Raw genomic sequence first — 25014 nt, forward strand, 5'->3', positions numbered from 1 at the left:
ATATGCTTCCTCCTTCAAAATATCATTTGGTGAATCATGGGTGACTCCGTCATTTGTAACCGGTGTCAGTAAATTCTTTTTGGTAGCATTTCTATGTTGAAGATTAAAACATAATTTTGTGCATTTTTCCCCATATTCCATCCAGTTTGCTTTATTTTTTATAATATATTACACTTGATCTTTCTTGAATAAGTTTCTCCATTTCTTTTTGTTTTTCCTCTAATTTATTCTGAGCCTCTATGTTACAGTTTTTATTGCTATCTATCTGTTCTGTTAGACCTTCTAGTATGGACACTCTTGACCTAAATTGCTTTTGTTTTCGAGATGAGTACTGAATTGCATGGCCTCTAAAGGCACATTTAAAAGTGTCCCATACAATAAGGGGATTTGCTGTACCTATGTTATGTCAGAAAAATTCAGTTATAAATTCCTCTGTCCTAGTTAAAAACAAGTTATCATCCAATAGGCTTTGATTATATTTTCAATATCCTCGCCCACATGGAAATTCAGTAAGAGTAATGTATATGCCAGTTATATGATGGTCCGACCGCATTCTGTCCCCTATCAACACTTTTTAAACTTTTGGTGCCAACGAGAATGACATAAGAAGGAAGTCAAGATGACTTGCTTGATTGAGTCTCCGCCATGTATATCTCACTAGGTCAGGATATTTAAGCCTCCATATATCCACTAGTTCTAACTAGTATCCATGACATTGAAGTTTTCCTTAAGAGCATGAGGGTGATAGTTTGTAGTGTGATTGAGCTATCCATTGAGCTATTTAAAACAGTATTATAATCTCCCACCATAATAATAGAGTATTGTATTGCTTGCAGGGTTAATCATTTATTATATATATTGTCAAAGAAGCGTGGATCATCATTATTTGGTCCGTAAAGGTTAATGAGCCATATCTGTTTATGGTCCAATAACATATTTAAAATCATCCATCTACCTTGCGGATCTGTTTGGACAATTTGCACACTTGGATCGAAATTACTGTTAATTAATATCATCACCCCTTTTGAGTTTCTTTGCCCATGGGAGAAGTATATTTTGCCCCCCCCCAGTCCTTTTTCCACACAACTTCATCTAGAATTGTTGAATGAGTTTCCTGTAAACAATAGATATCATATTCCATCTCTTTGAGCCATGTAAATATTGTTCTTCTTTTGTTATTATCTGCTAAGCCATTACAATTATATAATTGCAACAACTATTTTTGTTATTTAATTTTTATTAATAAAATAAAATAAAAAATCTTCTTCCACTTTGACATTTGTGTAGATTATTGACACAAACATGTAAATACAAATGTAATCCCACTGTAAAACAATAAAATGTGAAGAAATCCAAGGGGTCTGAATACTTTTGCAAGGCGCTGTATAGGGATCAGATCTTACATTTTGTTGGTATGTAGCAACATTCCCGATCTTTCCCAACCTAAATGAAAATTCCCCATAGTGTTCCTCCACAGGGGGAAATCCAGATTCCTCCGAGCGGCGAGGTGAGCCATCAGCATTATGTGCTCGGCCGATCATGAGCGCTTTTCTGTTTGCACTGGCACCTCCAGATCCACATACTTCTCTTGAAGCACTGCCAGAACAAAGCTACGTGCTGAACAATAATACTTAACTGGGCCTAACCACAGAGACAGGAAACATTTGCTGCGGTTGATATTGAGCAATCCGTCCTTCTCTGTCGCAGCCCTCTCCTGTGAGATGTTTGACCTGAACCCTGATTAGTACGCACCTCTGGAATGCTACTTTGTTTTTTTTCCCTCCCCTCCCCTGACTTCACTCTAGATTTATAGCTGTTAATCGTATTATATTAGTAATAATAAAATATTTTATTTGCCATTCAGGGCACTCAAGGATGTCTTACATTAAAAGTAGGCCTACATAAAATCAAGTGCTGTACAAAAGATCATAAAATCATGTGCATTATTAAAAGGACCAGAATAAACAGGACATCTTTTTTTTAAGGAGGGAGGGGTTGGGTACAGGATACAAACCCGGTTTAGGGTGGGGTTGGGGGGAAACATAGCTATACTGAGAAGGCACAGAAGGGGGATAGGACCGAGTTAATCATAGGCTATAGGTCGGGGGGTTGGCAAGAGGCCCGCAAGGGATTTTTATTTTGGCCCCCAAAACTGAAGGTGTGAACCATCGCATTTAACCATGGCAAGGTGACTTGGAACATGGATGTGTACAAGCAGGCCAGCCACGACCTCCGTAAGACAATCAAAGGTAAAACGACAGGATGGGGACAAAGTGGAGTCCCAATTCAACGGCTCAGACACGAGACGTTTGTGACAGGGACTCCAGACAATCCCGAATTATAAAGGGAAAGCCAACCACATCGCAGACACTGACGCGTCGCTCCCGGACGAGCTAAACACCTTCTTCGCCTGCTTTGAGGAAAACAACATAGAGCTGCTTACGCGGGCCCCTGACGCTCAGGAGCACTGTGTGCTCTTGTTCTCCGTGGCCAACGTGAGGAAGTCATTTAAGCGTGTTAACCCTCGTAAGGCTGCGGGCCCAGATGGCTTCCCAAGCCGCGTCCTCAGAGCATGTGTAGACCAACTGGCTGGAGTGTTTACGGACATATTCAATCTTTCCATATCCCAGTCTGTTGTCCCCACTTGCTTAAAGATGTCCACCATTGTGCCTGTACCCAAGAAAGCGAAGGTAACTGAATTAAATGACTATCACCCCATAGCACTCACTTCTGTCATCATGAACTGCTTTGAGAGGCTAGTTAAGGACCATATCATCTCCACCTTACCTGACACCCTAAACCCACTACAATTCGCATATCGCCACAACAGATCCACGGACGAAGCAATCGCCATTTCCCTGAACACTGCCCTATCCCACCTGGACAAGAGAAATGCCTATGTAAGAATGCTGTTCGACTACAGCTCAGCCTTCAACACCATAGTGCCCTCCAAGTTCATCACTAAGCTCAGGGCCCTGGGTCTGAACCCCTCCCTGTGCAACTGGGTCCTGGACTTCCTGCTGGGCCAACCTCTAGTGGTGAAGTAAGGCAACAACACCTCCGCCACGCTGATCCTCAACATGGATCAGGGGTGCGTGCTCAGCCCCCTCCTGTACTCCCTGTTCACCCATGACTGTGTGGCCATGCACAGCTCCAACTCAATCATGACGTTTGCTGAGTATACAACAGTGGTAGGCCTGATTACCAACAACGATGAGACATCCTACAGGGAGGAGGCGAGAGCCCTGGTGGAGTGGTGCCAGGAAAATAATCTCTCCCTCAACATCAACAAAACTAAGGAGCTGATCGTGGACTACAGGAGACAGCGGAGAGAGCACACCCTAGGGCTGTTACGGTGACCATATTACTGCCACACCGGCAGTCATAAGTTATGACTGCAGTCAAATTCTATGCGACCGTTGAGTCACGGTAATCCCTTATGCACTCTGGGCATGCGTTAGTAATACCCAACTCGCTAATGATCATCAGGTCGCTAATGTCGCTAATGGCCTGGTACTCAGGGCTCTAATGTCCCGCTAACCACTCTGACATCAATGCAAATGCGTTCGAAAACCACATAAAACGCTTATCATCAAATCACCTCACTGTGATTGATCAATTTTAAGAAAGTTCGACAACAGGTTGAAACTGAGTGGAAAACATGGTCGTTGTGGATGTTGTTTCAAAGCCTAACACAATAAAATGGACAGTGCTTTCTAAAGTGGTGATAAATTCAAAACAAAGCATATTAGAGCTTATGCATATGCAAAATAAAACATAATTAAAATAATTGTGCCATTATACAATACATAGTTTACCGCATAATCCACAAGCCAGAAAAAACATTTTTAAAAATACTGATTTGGTACATAATTTGTCTAGCCTAAGTTAAACTAATTCTGAGCCTACAATTATAGTGAATTTGTATTTGATTTTGAATACCCTAGTAATAGGGCATTTTTTATATTTCATAATTAATAGGCTGACACATTACCTTTAGCTACAGAATATCTCACCACCGTGCGTTTCCATCTCCTCCCCTCTTTCCTCCATTCCTTTCTCCAGCACGCAGAAAGAGGGCCTGTCAACAGTTTAATGAAATATGTTTCGTTATGAAAACATGTTACTATCGATGTTCCCGAACCGATTTCACTTGGTTTCCCAAATTAAGAACTGGGTAGCTGCAGGAACAGGGTTGGATAGGCCATGGCATACAGAGTTACAGTGGGGAAAAAAGTATTTAGTCAGCCACCAATTGTGCAAGTTCTCCCACTTAAAAAGATGAGAGAGGCCTGTAATTTTCATCAAAGGTACACGTCAACTATGACAGACAAAATGAGAAAAAAAAATCCAGAAAATCACATTGTAGGATTTTTAATGAATTTATTTGCAAATTATGGTGGAAAATAAGTATTTGGTCAATAACAAAAGTTTCTCAATACTTTGTTATATACCCTTTGTTGGCAATGACACAGGTCAAACGTTTTCTGTAAGTCTTCACAAGGTTTTCACACACTGTTGCTGGTATTTTGGCCCATTCCTCCATGTAGATCTCCTCTAGAGCAGTGATGTTTTGGGGCTGTCGCTGGGCAACACTGACTTTCAACTCCCTCCAAAGATTTTCTATGGGGTTGAGATCTGGAGACTGGCTAGGCCACTCCAGGACCTTGAAATGCTTCTTGGAGTTTGGAGTGTGAATGTTTGAGGTAGGTTGTGGACGGGTGTCTTTTATACTGATAACAAGTTCAAACAGGTGCCATTAATACAGGTAACGAGTGGAGGACAGAGGAGCCTCTTAAAGAAGAAGTTACAGGTCTGTGAGAGCCAGATATCTTGCTTGTTTGTAGGTGACCAAATACTTATTTTCCACCATAATTTGCAAATAAATTCATAAAAAATCCTACAATGTGATTTTCTGGAATTTTTTTCCTCAATTTGTCTGTCATAGTTGACGTGTACCTATGATGAAAATTACAGGCCTCTCTCTTCTTTTTAAGTGGGAGAACTTGCACAATTGGTGGCTGACTATGTGCTGACCAACTGGCAAGTGTCTTCACTGACATTTTCAACATGTCCCTGACTGAGTCTGTAATACCAACATGTTTCAAGCAGACCACCATAGTCCCCGTGCCCAAGAACTCTAAGATAACCTGCCTAAATGACTACCGACCCGTGGCACTGACGTCTGTAGCCATGAAGTGCTTTGAAAAATAATAAAATAATATAAATAATATGCCATTTAGCAGACGCTTTTATCCAAAGCGACTTACAGTCATGCGTGCATACATTTTTGTGTATGGGGTGGTCCCGGGGATTGAACCCACTACCTTTGCGTTGAAAGACTGGTCATGGCTCACATCAACAGCATAATCCCAGAAACCCTAGACCCACTCCAATTTGCATACCGCCCCAACAGATCCACAGATGATGCAATCTCTATCGCACTCCACACTGCCCTTTCCCACCTGGACAAGAGGAACACCTACGTGAGAATGCTATTCATTGACTACAGCTCAGCATTCAACACCATAGTGCCCTCAAAGCTCATCACTAAGCTAAGGATCCTGGGACTAAACACCTCCCTCTGCAACTGGATCCTGGACTTCCTGACGGGCCGCCCCCAGGTGGTAAGGGTAGGTAACAACACATCTGCCACACTGATCCTCAACACGGGGGCCCCTCAGGGGTGCGTGCTCAGTCCCCCTCCTGTACTCTCTGTTCACCCATGACTGCATGGCCAGGCACGACTCCAACACCATCATTAAGTTTGCCGACGACACAACAGTGGTAGGCCTGATCACCGACAACGATGAGACAGCCTATAGGGGAGGAGGTCAGAGATCTGGCCGTGTGGTGCCAGGACAACAACCTCTCCCTCAACGTGACCAAGACAAAGGAGATGATTGTGGACTACAGGAAAAAAAAAGAGGACTGAGCACGCCCCCCATTCTCATCGACGGGGCTGTAGTGGAACAGGTTGAGAGCTTCAAGTTCCTTGGTGTCCACATCACCAACGAACTATCATGGTCCAAACACACCAAGACAGTCGTGAAGAGGGCACGACAAAGCCTATTCCCCCTCAGGAGACTAAAAAGATTTGGCATGGGTCCTCAGATCCTCAAAAAAATTCTACAGCTGCACCATCGAGAGCATCCTGACTGGTTGCATCACCGCCTGGTATGGCAACTGCTTGGCCTCTGACCGCAAGGCACTACAGAGGGTAGTGCGTACGGCCCAGTACATCACAGGGGCAAAGCTCCCTGCCATCCAGGACCTCTATACCAGGCGGTGTCAGAGGAAGGCCCTCAAAATTGTCAAAGACTCCAGTCACCCTAGTCATAGACTGTTCTCTCTGCTACCGCACGGCAAGCGGTACCGGAGTGCCAAGTCTAGGTCCAAAAGACTTCTCAACAGCTTCTACCCCCAAGCCATAAGACTCCTGAACAGCTAATCATGGCTACCCGGACTATTTGCACTGCCCCCCACCCCATACTTTTACGCTGCTGCTACTCTGTTAAGTATTTATGCATAGTCACTTTAACTCTACCCACATGTACATATTACCTCAACTACCTCAACTAGCCGGTGCCCCCGCACATTGACTATGCAACGGTACCCCCCTGTATATATAGCCTCCCTACTGTCACTTTATTCTATTGTATATATAGCCTCCCTACTGTCACTTTATTTTTACTTCTGCTCTTTTTTTCTCTCAACACTTTTTTGTTGTTGTTTTATTCTTACTTTTTTTGTTTAAAATAAATGCACTGTTGGTTAAGGGCTGTAAGTAAGCATTTCACTGTAATGTCTGCACCTGTTGTATTCGGCGCATGTGACCAATAAAATTTGATTTGATTTGATTTGATTTGACTAAATACTTTTTTCCCCACTGTACATACATACATTTTCAGTCAATAAAAAAAGAAGTGCCATTTAAGATTCAATTATTGAAACTAATATCAACTGGTTATATTATATCGTGGGACACAATCTTCAAAAAGGTAGTAACCTCAACAGTGTGGTGCTTGTTTGTAGAAGCCTATGGCTGTGCAATGACAGCCTTGTTTTGTTAATTTAGCAGACAAGACGCTCTTATTACCCGAGCCCTTTTCACAATCAAGACAACTATTTTATAGTAAAAAACATGATGTAACATAACAGAATAAAATAGAACAGAATAGTGTGAAGTTATTTGCATCTCGCTTCTGTAACAATTATTCTCAGAGAGTGATAATTTGAAACGGTGCTCAATTTGGCAAGATGAAATCAATTTTTTAAGGTTACAAACCAAAATATTTTCGATAAACAGACGTTCGATTTAGTTTATTATGCCCGTTCCTTGGATTTCCTAAATGGATTAACAATTATATATTGAACACGGCAGAGGGGAGCACTGCCATCGCCAGGACATTGCACAAAGTTATTCCAACCCACGTCTTCCTTGAAGTCCCCCTCTCCACTGGCCAAAGACAAAGGGGGGTTAGTGTCAACTGCATGGCGAAAGCAGCAGATCATTTCAGCCCTCAGATTCAAACATAGAGAACTCATTGAAAGAGACCGAGGACCAGCAGGCAGGCAGCGCCCAAGGCTAAACCTAAATAGCACAAAAACAGGAGGTGGTGGAAGTCCGATTCCTGGGCAACCTGTTTGAGTGTGTGGGAGTGGATGTGGTAATGTTCTTAGCAAACAGCAATGGAACAACTGGATAGTGTTTTTGTAAAGGGGGGGTTTGGACACCCTGACAGTCGTTTTACACAGTGTGAGGAACTGTAAACCATAATTAACAAGCGTAAACCAACACCTGCAGTGGAAAGTTTGAGAAGTCTGAGGAAACAGGGTTGGTTTCCAGAGCGAGTGATAAAGCATGAGTGAGTAGAAAGCTCTGTTGTCCCAGTAACACCAATGATGACCGCAGCAACAAAGGCATGTGTAAAGTTGCTGTTCCAGAGGTCAAAGTGGTCACTTTCTGACTGGCACAGAGCATAACGGCTAATCCACACGCCTTTGTACTGATGGAGGGGCCCTATATTCAGGGTTTTACAGAGGTTAAGTTCAAACACGGGGATCAATGAAAATGCACCTATAAACAAAGACTAGGATGCCAAAATGCAATCAATGTCTCCTGTCAGCCTGCTGAGGTTATACAAACACACACACGTGCCTGTACGTGTACGTGCACGTGCACAGACACACACACGAATGAGTGCTACACGCACACATGCATGTACACATTGCAAAGCCTGGACGCATGTGTGCACACGCAATATGCACGTACAGTGCCTTCAGAAAGTATTCACACCCCTTTACTTTTTCCACATTTTGTTGTGTTACAGCCTGAATTTAAAATGGATTAAATTGAGATTTTGTGTCACTGGTCTACACACAATACCCCATAATGTAAAAGTGGAATTCTGTTTTTAGAAATGTTTTACAAATTAATTACAAATGAAAAGCTGAAATGTCTTAGAGTCAATACGTATTCAACCCCTTTGTTATGGCAAGCCTAAATAAGTTCAGGAGTAAAAATGTGGTTAGAATAAGTCACATAAGTTGCATGGACTCAATCTGTGTGCAATAATAGTGTTTACCATGATTTTTTAAATGACTACCTCATCTCTGTACCCCACACATACAATTATCTGTAAGGTCCCCCAGTCAAACACAGATTCAAACACAAAGACCAGGGAGGTTTTCCAATGCCTTGCAAAGGGCACCTATTGGTAGATGGGTAAATACATATATTTTTTTAAAGCAGAAATTGAATATCCCTTTGAGCATGTTGAAGTTATTAATTACACTTTGGATCGTGTATCAATACACCCAGTCACTACAACGATACAGGCGTCCTTCCTAACTCAGTTGCCGGAGAGGACGGAAACCGCTAAGGCCAATGGTGATTTTAAAACAGTTGAATGACTGTGATAGGAGGAAACTGAGGATGGATCAACAACATTGTAGTTACTCCACAATGCTAACCTAAATGACAGAGTGAAAAGAAGGAAGTCTGTACAGAATAAAAAATATATTACAAAACATGCATCCTGTTTGCAAAAAGGCACTCAATTAAAACTGCAAAAAATGTGGCAAAGAAATGAACTTTATGTCCTGAATACAAAGTGTTTCGTTTAGGGCAATCCAACACAAGACATCACTGAATACCACTCTTAATATTTTCAAGCATGGTGGTGGCTGCATCATGTTGCAAGGACAAGGGAATAGAGTTAAGCCCAGGCAAAATCCTAGAGGAAAACCTGGTTCAGGGTTCAGGGTAATAGTGAAGACATCAAAACTATGAAATAACACATACGGAATCATGTAGTCACCAAAATAGTGTTAAACAAATCAAAATATATTTTAGATTTTTCAAAGTAGCCACCCTTTGCCTTGATGACAGCTTTGCATACTCTTGGCATACACTTAAATAGTGAATGGAGGACGCTTTTCCCCGTGGTTTATTTTCATGCCAGCCAGGTAGGCTATACTCCTGTTGTAAATATAAGCAATGTGCTTAATATAAGGAAAGTTGAGAAATGAATATAATAGGCCTAGCCTATAGAAAGCTGATCCTCCTCTTTTTAGTAGAGGCCATCACTTGGTTTTCTCTCGCAATTGCATAGCCTATTGAAATGTTGCGCAACATGAGCTCATGGGCTCTCATTAAGTGTTTGATTAGATTTTCGAAAACATTTGCATTGATGTCAGAGTGATTAGAGGGACAATAGAGTGCTGAGTACCAGGCAGTTAGCAAGTTTGGTAAGCTACTAATGACCATCAGCAGCATCAGAGCGTGGAGAAGCCTAATTACCGTCACTAAACGGTCACGTGGAATTTGACTGCCTTCATGATTCGTGACCGCCGGACTGGCGGTAATACGGTCACCGCAACAGCCCTAGGAATGACGCTACAAGCTTGGCACAACTCTATTTTGGGAGTTTCTCCCATTCTTCTTTGCAAATCCTCTCAAGCTCAGGTTGGATGGGGAGCGTCGCTGCACAACTATTTTCAGGTCTCTCCAGAGATGTTCGATCGGGTTCAAGTCCGGGCTCTGGCTGGGCCACTCAAGGACATTCAGACTTGTCCCAAAGCCACTCCTGCATTGTCTTGGCTGTGTGCTTAGGGTCGTTGTCCTGTTGGAAGGTGAACCTTCCCCCCAGTCTGAGGTCCAGAGCGCTCTGGAGCAGGTTTTCATCAAGGATCTCTCTGTACTTTGCTCCGTTCAACTTTCCCTTGATCCTGACTGGTCTCCCAGTCCCTGCCACTGAAAAACATCCCCACAGCATGATGCTGCCACCACCATGATTCACAGCAGGGATGGTGCCAGGTTTCCTCCAGACGTGACGCTTGGCAGTCAGGCCAGAGTTCAATCTTGCTTTATCAAACCATTGAATCTTGTTTCTCATGGTCTGAGAGTCCTTTAAGTGCCTTGTGGCAAACTCCAAGCGGGCTGTCATGTGCCTTTTACTGAGGAGTGGATTCCGTCTGGCCACTCTACCATAAAGGCCTGATTGGTGGAGGGCTGCAGAGATGGTTGTCCTTCTGGAAGGTTCTCCCATCTCCACAGCGGAACTTTGGAGTTCTGTCAGAGTGACCATCGGGTTCTTGGTCACCTCTCTGACCAAGGCCCTTCTCCCCTGATTGCTCAGTTTGGCCGGGCGTCCAGCTCTAGGAAGAGTCTAGGTGGTTCCAAACCTCTTCCATTTAAAATGATGGAGGCCACTGTGTTCTTGGGGATCTTCAATGCAGCAGAAATTTTTTGGTACCCTTCCCCAGATCTGTGCCTCGACAAAATCCTGTCTCGGAGCTCTACGGACAATTCCTTCAACCTCATGGCCTGGTTTTTGCTCTGACATGCACTGTAAACTGTGGGACCTTATATAGACAGGTGTGTGCCTTTCCAAATCATGTCCAATCAATTTACTTTACTACAGGTGGACTCCAATCAAGTTGTAGAAACATCAAGGATGACAAATTGGAAACAGGATGCACCTGAGCTCAATTTCGAGTCTCATAGCAAAGGGTCCGAACACGTAGGTAAATAAGGTATTTCTTATTTTAAAAATTTGTAAACCTGTTTTCGCTTTGTCAATATGGGGTATCGTGTGTAGATTGATGAGGAACCCAGTTATCTAATAAACAATTCTTCTTATGTTCAAGTTGATTCAGACACACAAATATCATACCTCCAAAACATGCTAACCTCTCACCATTACAATAACAGAGGTGGTTAGCATTTTTTGGGGGGGGGAGTATGATATTTGTGCGTCTAACTTTCTCACTCATCATTATTCACGATTCATTCAGGATTATCCGTAATCATGGTAGCATCCACATTAATGTAGAAGTGTTTAAAAACATACTCTATTTTTTTTAACAATAAAAGTGACTCAAAAATGACACAATACATTATTTAACATTAATTTCTATTGGGCACAAAATAATCTAAAATAACCAAAACAAACAGCAAATGCATCCAACAAATATGTAGTCACAAGCTTGATATAGTCATTGTGTGCTATGAATATGGGACCAAATACTAAACTTTTGACTACTTTAATACACATAAGTGAATTTGTCCCAATACTTTTGGAACCCTAAAATGGGGGGACTATGTACAGAAAGTGCTGTAATTTCTAAACGGTTCACCTGATATGGATGAAAATACCCTCAAATTAAAGCTGACAGTCTGCACTTTAAACTGTCATTGTATAATTTCAAATCCAAAGTGCTGGAGTACAGAGCCAAAACAACAAATGTGTCACTGTCCCAATACTTTTGGCGCTCACTGTCTACCTTCACATTTTGTGTTACAGCCTGAATTAAAAAATGATTAAATAGATTTTTTTGTCTCAGCCATCTACACACAATAGCCCATAATGACACATTTTAGCTCATTTACATAAGTATTCACACCCCTGAGTCAATACATGTTATAATCACCTTTGGCATTGATTACAGTTGTGAGTCTTTCTGGGTAAGTCTAAGAGCTTTGCACACCTGGATTGTACAATATTTGCACATCATTCTTTTAAAAATTATTCAAGCCCTGTCAAGTTGGCTGTTGATTATTGCTAGACAGCCATTTAAGTCTTGCCATAGATTTCCAAGCCGATTTAAGTCAAAACTGGACCTAGGCCACTCAGGAACATTCAATGTCATCTTGGTAAGCAACTCCAGTGTATATTTGGCCTTGTGTTTTAGGTTATTGTCCTACTGAAAGGTGTCTGTGTCTCCCAGTGTCTTTTGGAAAGCAGACGGAACCAGGTTTTCCTCTAGGATTTTGCCTGTGCTTAGCTCTATTCCATTTCTTTGTATCCCCCCAAAAATCCCTAGTTCTTGCCGATGGCAAGCATACCCATAACATGATGCAGCCACCACCATGCTTGAAAATATGAAGAGTGGTAACATAACCAGGACATAAAGTTAATTTCATTGCCACATGTTTTGCAGTTTTACTTTTGTGCCTTATTGCAAACAGGATGCATGTTTTGGAAAATTTTTATTCTGTCCAGGCTTCCTTCATTTCACTCTGTCATTTAGGGTAGTATTGTGGAGTATCTACAATATTGTTGATCCATCCTCAGTTTTCTCCTAGCACAGCCATTAAACTAACTGTTTTAAACTCACCATTGGCCTCATGGTGAAATCCCTGAGAGGTTTCCTTCCTCTACGGCAACTGAGTTAGGATTTAAGCCTGTATCATAGTATTGACTGGGTGTATTGATACACCATCCAAACTGTAGTTAAATCAATGTTTAATTCAGGCTGTAACAACAAAATGTGGAAAAAGTCAAGGGGTGTGAATACTTTCTGAAGGCACTGTAGGTTATCATCAAGATTAGTTCACACAAGTCAGACAATCTCCTGGCATGGCCTAGTGTGCTTTGGCAGCATAACAACGACACACAATCTTAAATCAAATCAATATGTAGTCCCTGAGATAACTTTCCTGAGTGGTTCCTTTTGAATCACTAGAGTGATGATTGGCCTTGTCCTATTTTACCTGGCAGGGATTGCAAGGCACTCTACAACTAGATGCTTGTAAGGACACATTTCCTGTCACTCACTGCAGCCCAAGAAGGCCTGAGTCACTGTTCTAGGGACAGCTGCAGGGCTACTCTGTCACTCACCCAAAACTAGAGGGTCCTGAACCTCTGTCCTGAGGCAAGTCCTATTGCATGTTTTCACTCTGTCTCAGGCCTTGTATTAACTAAAGAGGTTAATTGGATATGAATTCATCCATGACTGATTCACACATAATTTGAGTGGGTCAGAAATAGTATTGCTTGAGTCCTAGGTGTGTGCCGTTCAAAGGGTGGTTCTGATCACAGTTCTATTCCTTTATGCTACTGTACATGACCATCTCTCCCCATACCAGGACTAGGTCGTGTTCATGGGGGGGGCACAAGTCCAGGTCCCTCTGTGTTTCAGTCCGTTTTCTTCCATTTGGTGCCTAACAAACACAACCTTGAAGCTGGGATAAAGCTCCAGGGACACACAGCTGTTAAAGGGAGAGGAAAGCCTTCCATAAATCTAGGGCTGTCCCCTACAAAAAAAAACATTGGTAGACCGAAAGTTGTCTATTCTTTTGAAAAATCGATTAGTCAAAATTTTTCCATATATAGACACACCCTACGCGTAAAAATAAAATAAAATCAACTATATATGCATTGAGCTTGTCTGATGATTTAAGCGCACTCTTTGATGAAATAAGACACACATTACCAAAGAGGGAGCTAGAGATCAAGATAACCAGAAGAAAAAAACCTTAACCTGACCATCCTTCTTCCGCTCCTATTGGCTTTTGCAGATTCTGTCATTACTCTCCTGAAGTTGCTGGTAATAGGCTACACGAGGAGTCGGCAACCTTTCATATGGAATGCCAATTTATCTTACAATTTCTACCGATCTGTGTGCCAGTTAGGGTTTTCATATGCACATTTTCGTGGAACAGTTTCATTCATCATGTGGTTAATCAAAATGTTTTCCAAATCTAAATGAAAATGACACAAACCTAAAAAGTAACTTCTATTGCCATTGCCAACTATGTAAAAATAGCCTATAAAGACAACAAATAAAAACATTGCAGCCTGCAGGTAGAAAAAAATTATAATAAATAAATATCCTATAAATCACATTGGCTATGCATGGCCTGTCTGCAACAAACTTGAAACATTGTATCAGCTATTAACTTGGGTCTGGCCCTAAGCTTGTGATAGCAAACTTGCAACATTGTATAAAATATTCTGGGCCCTCAGTTCCCACGCCAGTGAGCTCCGGGACAGACACAGCTGTAGGCTATTTGAGCAAGGGATAAGAAGTAATCAGGTAGGACTATTTTATGATGTTTCCACTCTTTCCGAATGACATTTTCCCCCTTCACTCTTAGTGGTTATCGAAAGGGAGAGAGCTGGAAAGATGTTTCAAATACATTGAGGAACTATTGTCATTCTCAATGGATGTAAAAACAGACATTGTTTGCTTGCTGTTTGAGGTGAAAAAAACATTACTTTGAGAAGCTCTACAGCTCATTAGTGGTGGTGCGTTAAGCTAATCAGAAATACTATCAGATCCCCAAATGGGCACATTTATATGCTTACATTTGGGCGCAGATCATGTAGCCTATAGGCCTACTTCTATGCGTAATCTGGTGCGCATCCTTCCTCAACATTGACAGGAGCGCTCCAAACAAAAGACAATGACTAAATTGACAAAACTCGGAAATGGAATGAAATAACCTAAAACTTGTTTCTCACAAGTGTACAATACCGGTCAAAAGTTTTAGAGCACCTACTCATTAAAGGGTTTTTCTGGATTTGTACTATTTTCTACATTGTAGAATAAAAGGGAAGACATAAAAACTATAAAATAACACAAACGGAATCATGTATTAACTAAAAAAGTGTTAAACAAATCAAAATATATTTGAGATTTGAGATTCTTCAAATAGCCACCCTTTGCCTTGATGACAGCTTTGCACACTCTTGGCATTCTCTCAACCAGCTTCATGCAGTAGTCACCTGGAATGCATTTCAATGAACAGGTGTGCCTTCTTAAAAGTTAATTTGTGGAAATTCTTTCCTTCTTAATGCGTTTGAGCCAATCAGTTGTGTTGTGACAAGGTGGGGGGTATACAGAAGATAGCCCTATTTGGTAAAAGACTAAGTCCGTATTATGGCAAGAACAGCTCAAATAAGCAAAGAGAGACGACAGTCCATCATTACTTTTGTAAGACATGAAGGTCAGTCAATATGGAAAATTACAATAACTTTTAAAGTTTCTTTAAGTGCAGTCGCAAAAACCATCAAGCACTATGATGAAACTGGGTCTCATGAGGACCGCAACAGGAATGGAAGACCCAGAGTTACCTCTGCTGCAGAGGATAAGTTCATTAGAGTTACCAGCCTCAGAAATTGCAGCCCAAATAAATGCTTCACAGAGTTCAAGTAACAGACACATCTCAACAGCAACTGTTCAGAGGAGACTGTGTGAATCAGGCCTTCATGGTCGAACTGCTGCAAAGAAACCACTACTAAAGGACACCAATAAGAAGAAGATACTTGCTTGGGCCAAGAAACACGAGCAATGGACATTAGACCGGTGGAAATGTGTCATTTGGTTCCAACCGCTTTGTCTTTGTGAGACGCGGTGTGTTGAACGGATGATCTCCGTATTTCCGACCGTAATGCATGTAGGAGGTGGTGTGATGGTGTGGGGGTGCTTTGCTGGTGACACTGTCTGTGATTTATTTAGAATTCAAGGCACACTTAACCAGCATGACTACCACAGCATTCTGCAGCGATACGCCATTCCATCTGGTTTGGGCTTAGTGGGACTATCATTTGTTTTTCAACAGGACAATGACCCAACACACCTCCAGGCTGTGTAAAGGCTTTTTGACCAAGAAGGAGAGTGATGAGTGCTGCATCAGATGACCTGGCCTCCACAATCCCCCGACCTCAACCAAATTGAGATGGTTTGGGATGAGTCGGACCGCAGAGTGAAGGAAAAGCAACGAACAAGTGCTCAGCATATGTGGGAACTCCTTCAAGACTGTTGGAAAGGCATTCCAGGTTAAGCTGGTTGAGAGAATGCCAAGAGTGTGCAAAGCTGTCATCAAGGCAAAGTGTGGCTGTTTGAAGAATCTCAAATATAAAATATATTTTGATTTGTTTAACACTTATTTGGTTACTACATGATTCCATATGTGTTATTTCATAGTTTTGATGTCTTCACTATTATTCTACAACGTAGAAAATAGTAAAAATTAAGAAAAACCCTTGAATGAGTAGGTAGTGTAGCATACAGTGGGGAGAACAAGTATTTGATACACTGCCGATTTTACAGGTTTTCCTACTTACAAAATCATGTAGAGGTCTGTCATTTTTATCATAGGTACACTTCAACTGTGAGAGGCAGAAAAAAATCCAGAAAATCACATTGTATGATTTTTAAGTAATTAATTTGCATTTTATTGCATGACATAAGTATTTGATCACCTACCAACCAGTAAGAATTCCGGCTCTCACAGACCTGTTAGTTTTTCTTTAAGAAGCCCTCCTGTTCTCCACTCATTACCTTTATTAACTGCACCTGTTTGAACTCGTTATCTGTATAAAACACACCTGTCGACACACAATCAAACAGACTCTAACCTCTCCACCATGGCCAAGACCAGAGAGCTGTGTAAGGACATCAGGGATACAATTGTAGACCTGCACAAGGCTGGGATGGGCTACAGGACAATAGGCAAGCAGCTTGGTGAGAAGGCAACAACTGTTGGCGCAATTATTAGAAAATGGAAGAAGTTCAAGATGACGGTCAATCACCCTCGGTCTGGGGCTCCATGCAAGATCTCACCTCGTGGGGCATCAATGATCATGAGGAAGGTGAGAGATCAGCCCAGAACTACACGGTCAATGACCTGAAGAGAGCTGGGACCACAGTCTCAAAGAAAACCATTAGTAACACACTACGCCGTCATGGATTAAAATCCTGCAGCGCACGCAAGGTCCCCCTGCTCACGCCAGCGCATGTCCAGGCCCGTCTAAAGTTTGCCAATGACCATCTGGATGATCCAGAGGAGGAGGAATGGGAGAAGGTCATGTGGTCTGATGAGACAAAAATAGAGCTTTTTGGTCTAAACTCCACTCGCCGTGTTTGGAGGAAGAAGAAGGATGAGTACAACCCCAAGAACACCATCCCAACTGTAAAGCATGGAGGTGGAAATATCATTCTTTGGGGATGCTTTTCTGCAAAGGGGACAGGACGACTGCACCGTATTGAGGGGAGGATGGATGGGGCCATGTATCGCGAGATCTTGGCCAACAACCTCCTTCCCTCAGTAAGAGCATTGAAGATGGGTCGTGGCTGGGTCTTCCAGCATGACAACGACCCGAAACACACAGCCAGGGCAACTAAGGAGTGGCTCCGTAAGAAGCATCTCAAGGTCCTGGAGTGGCCTAGCCAGTCTCCAGACCTGAACCCAATAGAACATCTTTGGAGGGAGCTGAAAGTCCGTATTGCCCAGCGACAGCCCCGAAACCTGAAGGATCTGGAGTAGGTCTGTATGGAGGAGTGGGCCAAAATCCCTGCTGCAGTGTGTGCAAACCTGGTCAAGACCTACAGGAAACGTATGATCTCTGTAATTGCAAACAAAGGTTTCTGAACCAAATATTAAGTTCTGCTTTTCTGATGTATCAAATACTTATGTCATGCAATAAAATGCAAATTAATAACTTAAAATCATACAATGTGATTTTCTGGATTTTTGTTTTAGATTCCGTCTCTCACAGTTGAAATGTACCTATGATAAAAACGACAGACCTCTACATGCTTTGTAAGTAGGAAAACCTGCAATGGATTATTCTTGGCATCCGCAATGGATTAGTTAACCGAGATGGATGCGAATAAGACATGTTCCGTGTGACAATAAATAAATACAAATAAAAGTATATATAAATAAATCCAATTATTTTATATATTTTTATATTTTTTATATTTGCTACTGCTCGACAACAACAAAAATATTGGTTGACCAACAGCCTATCGACCAAACAATTCACGAATTGGGGTCAGCCCTACATAGATCCTGTTAAAACACACACACACAGTCTTTACAACTAAACTTGTGAGGACACAAAATTCAGCCCAATTCAAAATCCTATTTTCCCTAACCCCTAACCCTAACCCTAAACATAAACCTAGCTCCTAACCCTAAAACTAACCCTAGCTTCTAACCCTAACACAATTTTAACCTTAACCCTAAACACCTTGTGGGGACCAACAAAATGTCCCCAGTTTGTCCAATTTTTGTTTGTTTATTAATCTTCTGGGGACTTCTGGTCCCCACAAGTATAGTTAAAATACGTCCACACACACACACACACACACACACACACACACACCTCAAGTAGTGGGGGAAAAAAAGTATTTAGTCAGCCACCAATTGTGCAAGTTCTCCCACTTAAAAAGATGAGAGAGGCCTGTAATTTCTATTATAGGTACACGTCAACTATGACAGACAAATTGAGAATTTTTTTCTCCAGAAAATCACATTGTAGGATTTTTAATGAATTTATTTGCAAATTATGGTGGAAAATAAGTATTTGGTCACCTACAAACAAGCAAGATTTCTGGCTCTCACAGACCTGTAACTTTTTCTTTAAGAGGCTCCTCTGTCCTCCACTCGTTACCTGTATTAATGGATACCTGTTTGAACTTGTTATCAGTATAAAAGACACCTGTCCACAACCTCAAACAGTCACACTCCAAACTCCACTATGGCCAAGACCAAAGAGCTGTCAAAGGACACCAGAAACAAAATTGTAGACCTGCACCAGGCTGGGAAGACTGAATCTGCAATAGGTAAGCAGCTTGGTTTGAAGAAATCAACTGTGGGAGCAATTATTAGGAAATGGAAGACATACAAGACCACTGATAATCTCCCTCGATCTGGGGCTCCACGCAAGATCTCACCCCGTGGGTTCAAAATGATCACAAGAACGGTGAGCAAAAATCCCAGAACCACACGGGGGACCTAGTGAATGACCTGCAGAGAGCTGGGACCAAAGTAACAAAGCCTACCATCAGTAACACACTACGCCGCCAGGGACTCAAATCCTGCAGTGCCAGACGTGTCCCCCTGCTTAAGCCAGTACATGTCCAGGCCCGTCTGAAGTTTGCTAGAGTGCATTTGGATGATCCAGAAGAGGATTGGGAGAATGTCTTATGGTCAGATGAAACCAAAATATAACTTTTTGGTAAATACTCAACTCGTCGTGTTTGGAGGACAAAGAATGCTGAGTTGCATCCAAAGAACACCATACCTACTGTGAAGCATGGGGGTGGAAACATCATGCTTTGGGGCTGTTTTTCTGCAAAGGGACCAGGATTACTGATCCGTGTAAAGGAAAGAATGAATGGGGCCATGTATCGTGAGATTTTGAGTGAAAACCTCCTTCCATCAGCAAGGGCATTGAAGATGAAACGTGGCTGGATCTTTCAGCATGACAATGATCCCAAACACACCGCCCGGGCAACGAAGGAGTGGCTTCGTAAGAAGCATTTCAAGGTCCTGGAGTGGCCTAGCCAGTCTCCAGATCTCAACGCCATAGAAAATCTTTGGAGGGAGTTGAAAGTCCGTGTTGCCCAGCGACAGCCCCAAAACATCACTGCTCTAGAGGAGATCTGCATGGAGGAATGGGCCAAAATACCAGCAACAGTGTGTGAAAACCTTGTGAAGACTTACAGAAAACGTTTGACCTGTGTCATTGCCAACAAAGGGTATTGAGAAACTTTTGCTATTGACCAAATACTTATTTTCCACCATAATTTGCAAATAAATTCATTAAAACTCCTACAATGTGATTTTCTGGATTTTTTTCCCTCATTTTGTCTGTCACAGTTGACGTGTACCTATGATGAAAATTACAGGCCTCTCTCATCTTTTTAAGTGGGAGAACTTGCACAATTGGTGGCTGACTAAATACTTTTTTTCCCCCACTGTAGGTTTTAACAGTAGCCTCTGTTTACCTAGCTCACTTCTATGTGCCATGGCTGGAAATGTGGGTGTGTGCATAGTACACACTACACAGCCAATGTGGTCATAGACGGGTGTTGGAGGAAGTGAGTGACTCACTGTCACAGGGCTCTCAAATGTACTCATGCTGACAACAATGAGGCTATAATATATGCAATCAGTGGAGTGGACATGCAAGGAGAGGTAACAACATTCACTCTTTGGCATTTGACTGGATAAACGGACATAGTACCGAGCCAAAAGTGACATAACTTTATGGTTACAAACTTATTGAGTTTCCCATCTAGGACTGGAACATAGGTTTAAGAGGATGTATGTGTAGTGTATGGCTTCAGTGAAAAATACTCACCACTGATGACTTTCGGCACACATTAGGTTCAGCTTTACGGCTTCCTCTCCAACTTTCTTACCTGAGGCGAGAGGAGGAGGACATGAATAAAGCTACTGCAGGCAAACACGAGCTCAGTACAATACCGGAAGCACATGTTTGTTCACGTCATATACAGTATATACAAATGAATTAGGCATATATACAGTGCCTTCGGGAAAGTATTCAGATCGGGTTAGGGATGGTGCCCGGTTTCCTCCAGACGTGACGCTTCGCATTCAGGCCAAAGAGTTCAATCTTGGATTCATCAGAACAGAGAATCTTGTTTCTCATGGTCTGAGAGTCTTTAGGTGCCTTTTGGCAAACTCCAAGCGGGCTGTCATGTGCCTTTTACTGAGGAGTGGCTTACGTCTGGCCACTCTACCATAAAGGCCTGATTGGTGGAGTGCTGCAGAGATGGTTGACCTTCTCCTATCTCCACAGAAGAACTCTGGAGCTCTTTCAGAGTGACCATGGGGTTCTTGGTCACCTCCCTGACCAAGGCTCTCCTACCCCGATTGCTCAGCTTGGTTGGGCGGCCAGCTCTAGGAAGAGTCTTGGTGGTTCCAAACTTCTTCCATTTAAGAATGATGGAGGCCACTGTGTTCTTATGGACCTTCAATGCAGCAGACATTTTTTATTACCCTTCCCCAGATCTGTGCATTGACACAATCCTGTCTCGGAGCACTACGGACAATTCCTTTAACCTCATGGCTTGGTTTTTGCTCTGACATGCACTGTCAACTGTGGGACCTTATATATCCAGGTGTGTGCCTTTCCAAATCATGTCCAATCAATTGAATTTACCACAGGTGGACACCAATCAAGTTGTAGAAACATCTCAAGGATGATCAATGGAAACAGGATGCACCTGATCTCAATTTCGAATCTCATAGCAAATGGTCTGAATACCTATGTAAATGAGGATTTCTTTATTTAATTCATTTTAGAATAAGGCCGTAACGTAACAAAATGTGGAAAATGTCAAGGGGTCTGAATACTTTTCCGAAGGCGCTCATTCAATGGATGTGGAGATTCAACAGAACCACACAGATGACATGGATATCATTCTATAACACAAATCACACAAAACAAAGACACAAAACGAGAGGAGAGAATAATAGGCATGAGATAATAAACCAATAAAAACAACAGTGATATGAAAGGTAATCCAGGAAGATAGGAGGGCCTTAAACCCTTCATCCTCCTGGCTGGCGACAGCTTCATTCCATAGGCCTACTACTATATTAATACCAATAACGCAGGTTTTATTTAATGTTTGATGTCTCGGTTGCTTTAAATAGCCAACACCGCCTCGCTCTGTTTTCCTCTGTTTCCACACCCCTTGACAATGGTGCCTTTTGTAGAAAGCACCTGGTCAGCCTTGATTACAGAAGCCCATTATTGAGGAAAGATCACTGTATGAAGAAACGGGTCAATCCAATCTGTACTGTACAGCACAATCACACACAAAAAAGAAAAACGAGATGGTATAGTGTTGCACTTAATATGCCAACATATTGTTACAGTGTAGCCTCATCGCGAGGTGATGTTGTAGTGATGCGCAGATAGCGAATGATTCGTTCATTTTGATAGACTCTTTTTACTATTCCGAGAGTCATTCGTTTCATTTTCTGTCATATGTGTACAGGAAAACAGATCATGGTGCAGGCAGCATAGAGAATAACTGATAATTGATTGCATGGCGCAAGAATGAATGCAATTAATTTATTATTGAATGTTATCGAGACATCTTTGTTGAACCAAAACATACACACAGCCTTTGCTCAACAAACTCGAACTCGAGAACGAATCATTTGGGGTGCTGCAGTTTTGCGAACGATATTGTGCTAATCTCCCTCATGGCAGTCAAGCAATGCATTCTGCCAAGAGTCGTTCACAATCTAGTCCAGTTGCGGCCACAAATAGACCTCTTTTCAAATATATCAATAAATAATCTTATTTGTATGCCTAGCAAAAAACAAATGTACATTGTTTAAAGCACACTTTTACTCAGTCTCAGTCACAAATGACAGCTACAACAAGCCCCTTGTAGCAGAGATCTGTATATAATGATGAGAGGCCGGTGTAGGCCGTCATTGTAAATAATAATTTTTCTTAACTGACTTGCCTAGTTAAATAAAAGGTTAAATAAATAAAATAAAAAAAGTAGAAAATGCTCATGTCTCCGCCCTAACAAATGGGAGTCGTTGTCCCAAAAGCGTCAAGGCAGGCGACAAGCTTAGGTCTAAAATAAGCCCATAGAAACGCATTGGGCTTATTTTGGAAAAATGTTGGCGAGAGTGAAACCTCTGGCATCGCCTCTTCCTTTCTGCTTATGGTGAACGACATGAAAAGGAGAGGCTTGTATCTCAATAATTATTTCAAGTTTTCAGTTCATCGTTCGCTGGTAGGGGGTCCTGCGTGCTCTGGGCATTACTGACTCAAATTAACAAAATTAGTCGAAAGATTTCTTCTTTTGACTGAACGAGTTGAAAAGATCAGAGTCAGTAAAAAGACCCGAACTTCCCATTACTAGAAGCCTGGGGAAACAGACTGCAACTCTTTATTAAGGGTTTCAGTGACTTCATTAGCTGTGGTTGCTGATGGATATATGGTTGAATCATCAGCATCCATGGACACACATGCTTTGTTTAATGCCAGTGGCAGGTCATTGGTAAAAATAGAAAAGAGTAGAGGGCCTAGAGAGCTGCCTTGCGGTACACCACACTTTACATGTTTGACATTAGAGAAGCTTCCATTAAAGAAAACCCTCTGAGGTCAGAATCCACGATATGGCAGAGGTTGAAAAGCCATAACACATATGTTTTCTCAACAACAGGTTATGGTCAATAATATCAAAGGCTGCACTGAAATCTAACAGTACAGCTCCCACAATCTTCTTATTATCAATTTCTTTCAACCAATTATCAGTCATTTGTGTCAGTGCAGTACATGTTGAGTGTCCTTCTCTATAAGCATGCTGAAAGTATGTTGTTAATTTGTTTACAGAGAAATAGCATTGTATTTGGTCAAACACCATTTTTCCCAACAGTTTGCTAAGAGCTGACAGCAAGCTGATAGGTCTGCTGTTAGAACCAGTAAAAGCCGCTTTACCACTCTTGGGTAGTGGAATGACTTTTGCTTCCTCCAGGCCTTAGGAGAAAGACTTTCCTCTAGGCAAAGACATGACAGATAGAAGTGGCTATAGAGTAAGCTACCATCCTCAGCAGCTTTCCATCGAAGTTGTCAATGCCAGGAAGTTTGTCATTATTGATCGATACCAATTGTTCCACCTCTACCACACTAACTTCACAAAATTCAAACGTAACGCTTTTCTTTCATTATTTGTTTTTTTTATGCATAAGTACGATGGCTCACTGTTCGTTGTTGGCATTTCCTGCCTAAGTTTGCCCACTTTGCCAATGAAGTAATTGTTTAAATAATTGGCAACATCAAATGGTTTTGAGATTAATAAGCAATATGATTCGATTAAAGATGGAGTTGAATTGGTCTTTCTGCCCATAATTTCATTTAAAGTACTCCAATGTTTTTTTTCCATTATTCTTTCTATCATTGATCTTGGCTTCATAATACCGCGTTTTTTCTTCTTTTTGTTGAGTCAGCCAGTCAGATGTGCAGCCAGACTTATTAGCCACTCCTTTCGCCCCAATCTCTTTCAACCATACAGATTTTAAATTCCTCATCAATCCATGTAGCCTTAACAGTTCTAACAGTCAGTTTCTTAATAGGTGCATGTTTATCAATAATTATAAGAAGCAATTTCATAAATTTTATAAATGAAAACATGGCAATGTACCAACCTACGTGACATCAAAGACGGCCAACGAACTTTCTGATAGAAAATGCAGCGATGAGCACAAAAATTGTTGCCTGTAATAAAGCGCAGTGCGCTATGATAAACTGCATCTAACGGCTTTAATGAAGTGGCAGTTGCATTCATATAGATGTCGGTCTAGGACCGAAAGGAACGTCGACTGAATAATCTGCTTTCTACTATTTAGCGAGAGGCAGGACCTATTTCTATAGAAGAAGCCAATTTTTACTCTTAGCTTCTTTACTAACTTATCAATATGCTTTTTAAAAGACAGCTTTTCATCTATCCAAATGCCCAGATATTTGTAAGCAGGGACACAATCAATATGGACACCATCCAAAGTACAGTGCATTCGGAAAGTATTCAGACCCCTTAATCTTTTCCACATTTTGTTACGTTACAGTCTTATTCTAAAATTGATTAAATTATTATTTTCGTCATCAATCTACACACAATACCCCATCGAAAACAGGTTTTTAGATTTTTTTGCAAATGTATAAAAAATAATAATAAAAAAATACCTGATTTACTTAAGTATTCAGACGCTTTGCTAAGAGACTCGAAATTGAGCTCAGGTGCATCCTGTTTCCATTGATCATCCTTGAGATGTTTCTACAACTTGGAGTCCACCTGTCGTAAATTCAAATGATTGGACATGATTTGGAAAGGCACACACCTGTCTATGTAAAGGTCCCACAGTTGACATTGCATGTCAAAGAAAAAAACCAAGCCATGAGGTCGAAGGAATTGTCCGTAGAGCTCCGAGACAGG

The 25014-nt window shown here is 41.7% G+C and overlaps 1 protein-coding gene across 1 annotated transcript in view; it reads right to left on the bottom strand.

The window, feature by feature from the left end:
* The window catches only part of LOC121569078 (regulator of microtubule dynamics protein 2-like), a 140570-nt gene that overhangs the window by 21763 nt on the left and 93793 nt on the right, over positions 1–25014 (bottom strand). The window contains exon 5 of the mRNA XM_041879716.2: positions 20388–20448. Coding sequence (XP_041735650.1) covers positions 20388–20448 — 61 coding nt within the window. The remainder of the gene's footprint in view (positions 1–20387; positions 20449–25014) is intronic.

This window comes from Coregonus clupeaformis, chromosome 1 (genome assembly GCF_020615455.1).
Source record: "Coregonus clupeaformis isolate EN_2021a chromosome 1, ASM2061545v1, whole genome shotgun sequence".
Taxonomy (NCBI): Eukaryota; Metazoa; Chordata; class Actinopteri; order Salmoniformes; family Salmonidae; genus Coregonus; species Coregonus clupeaformis.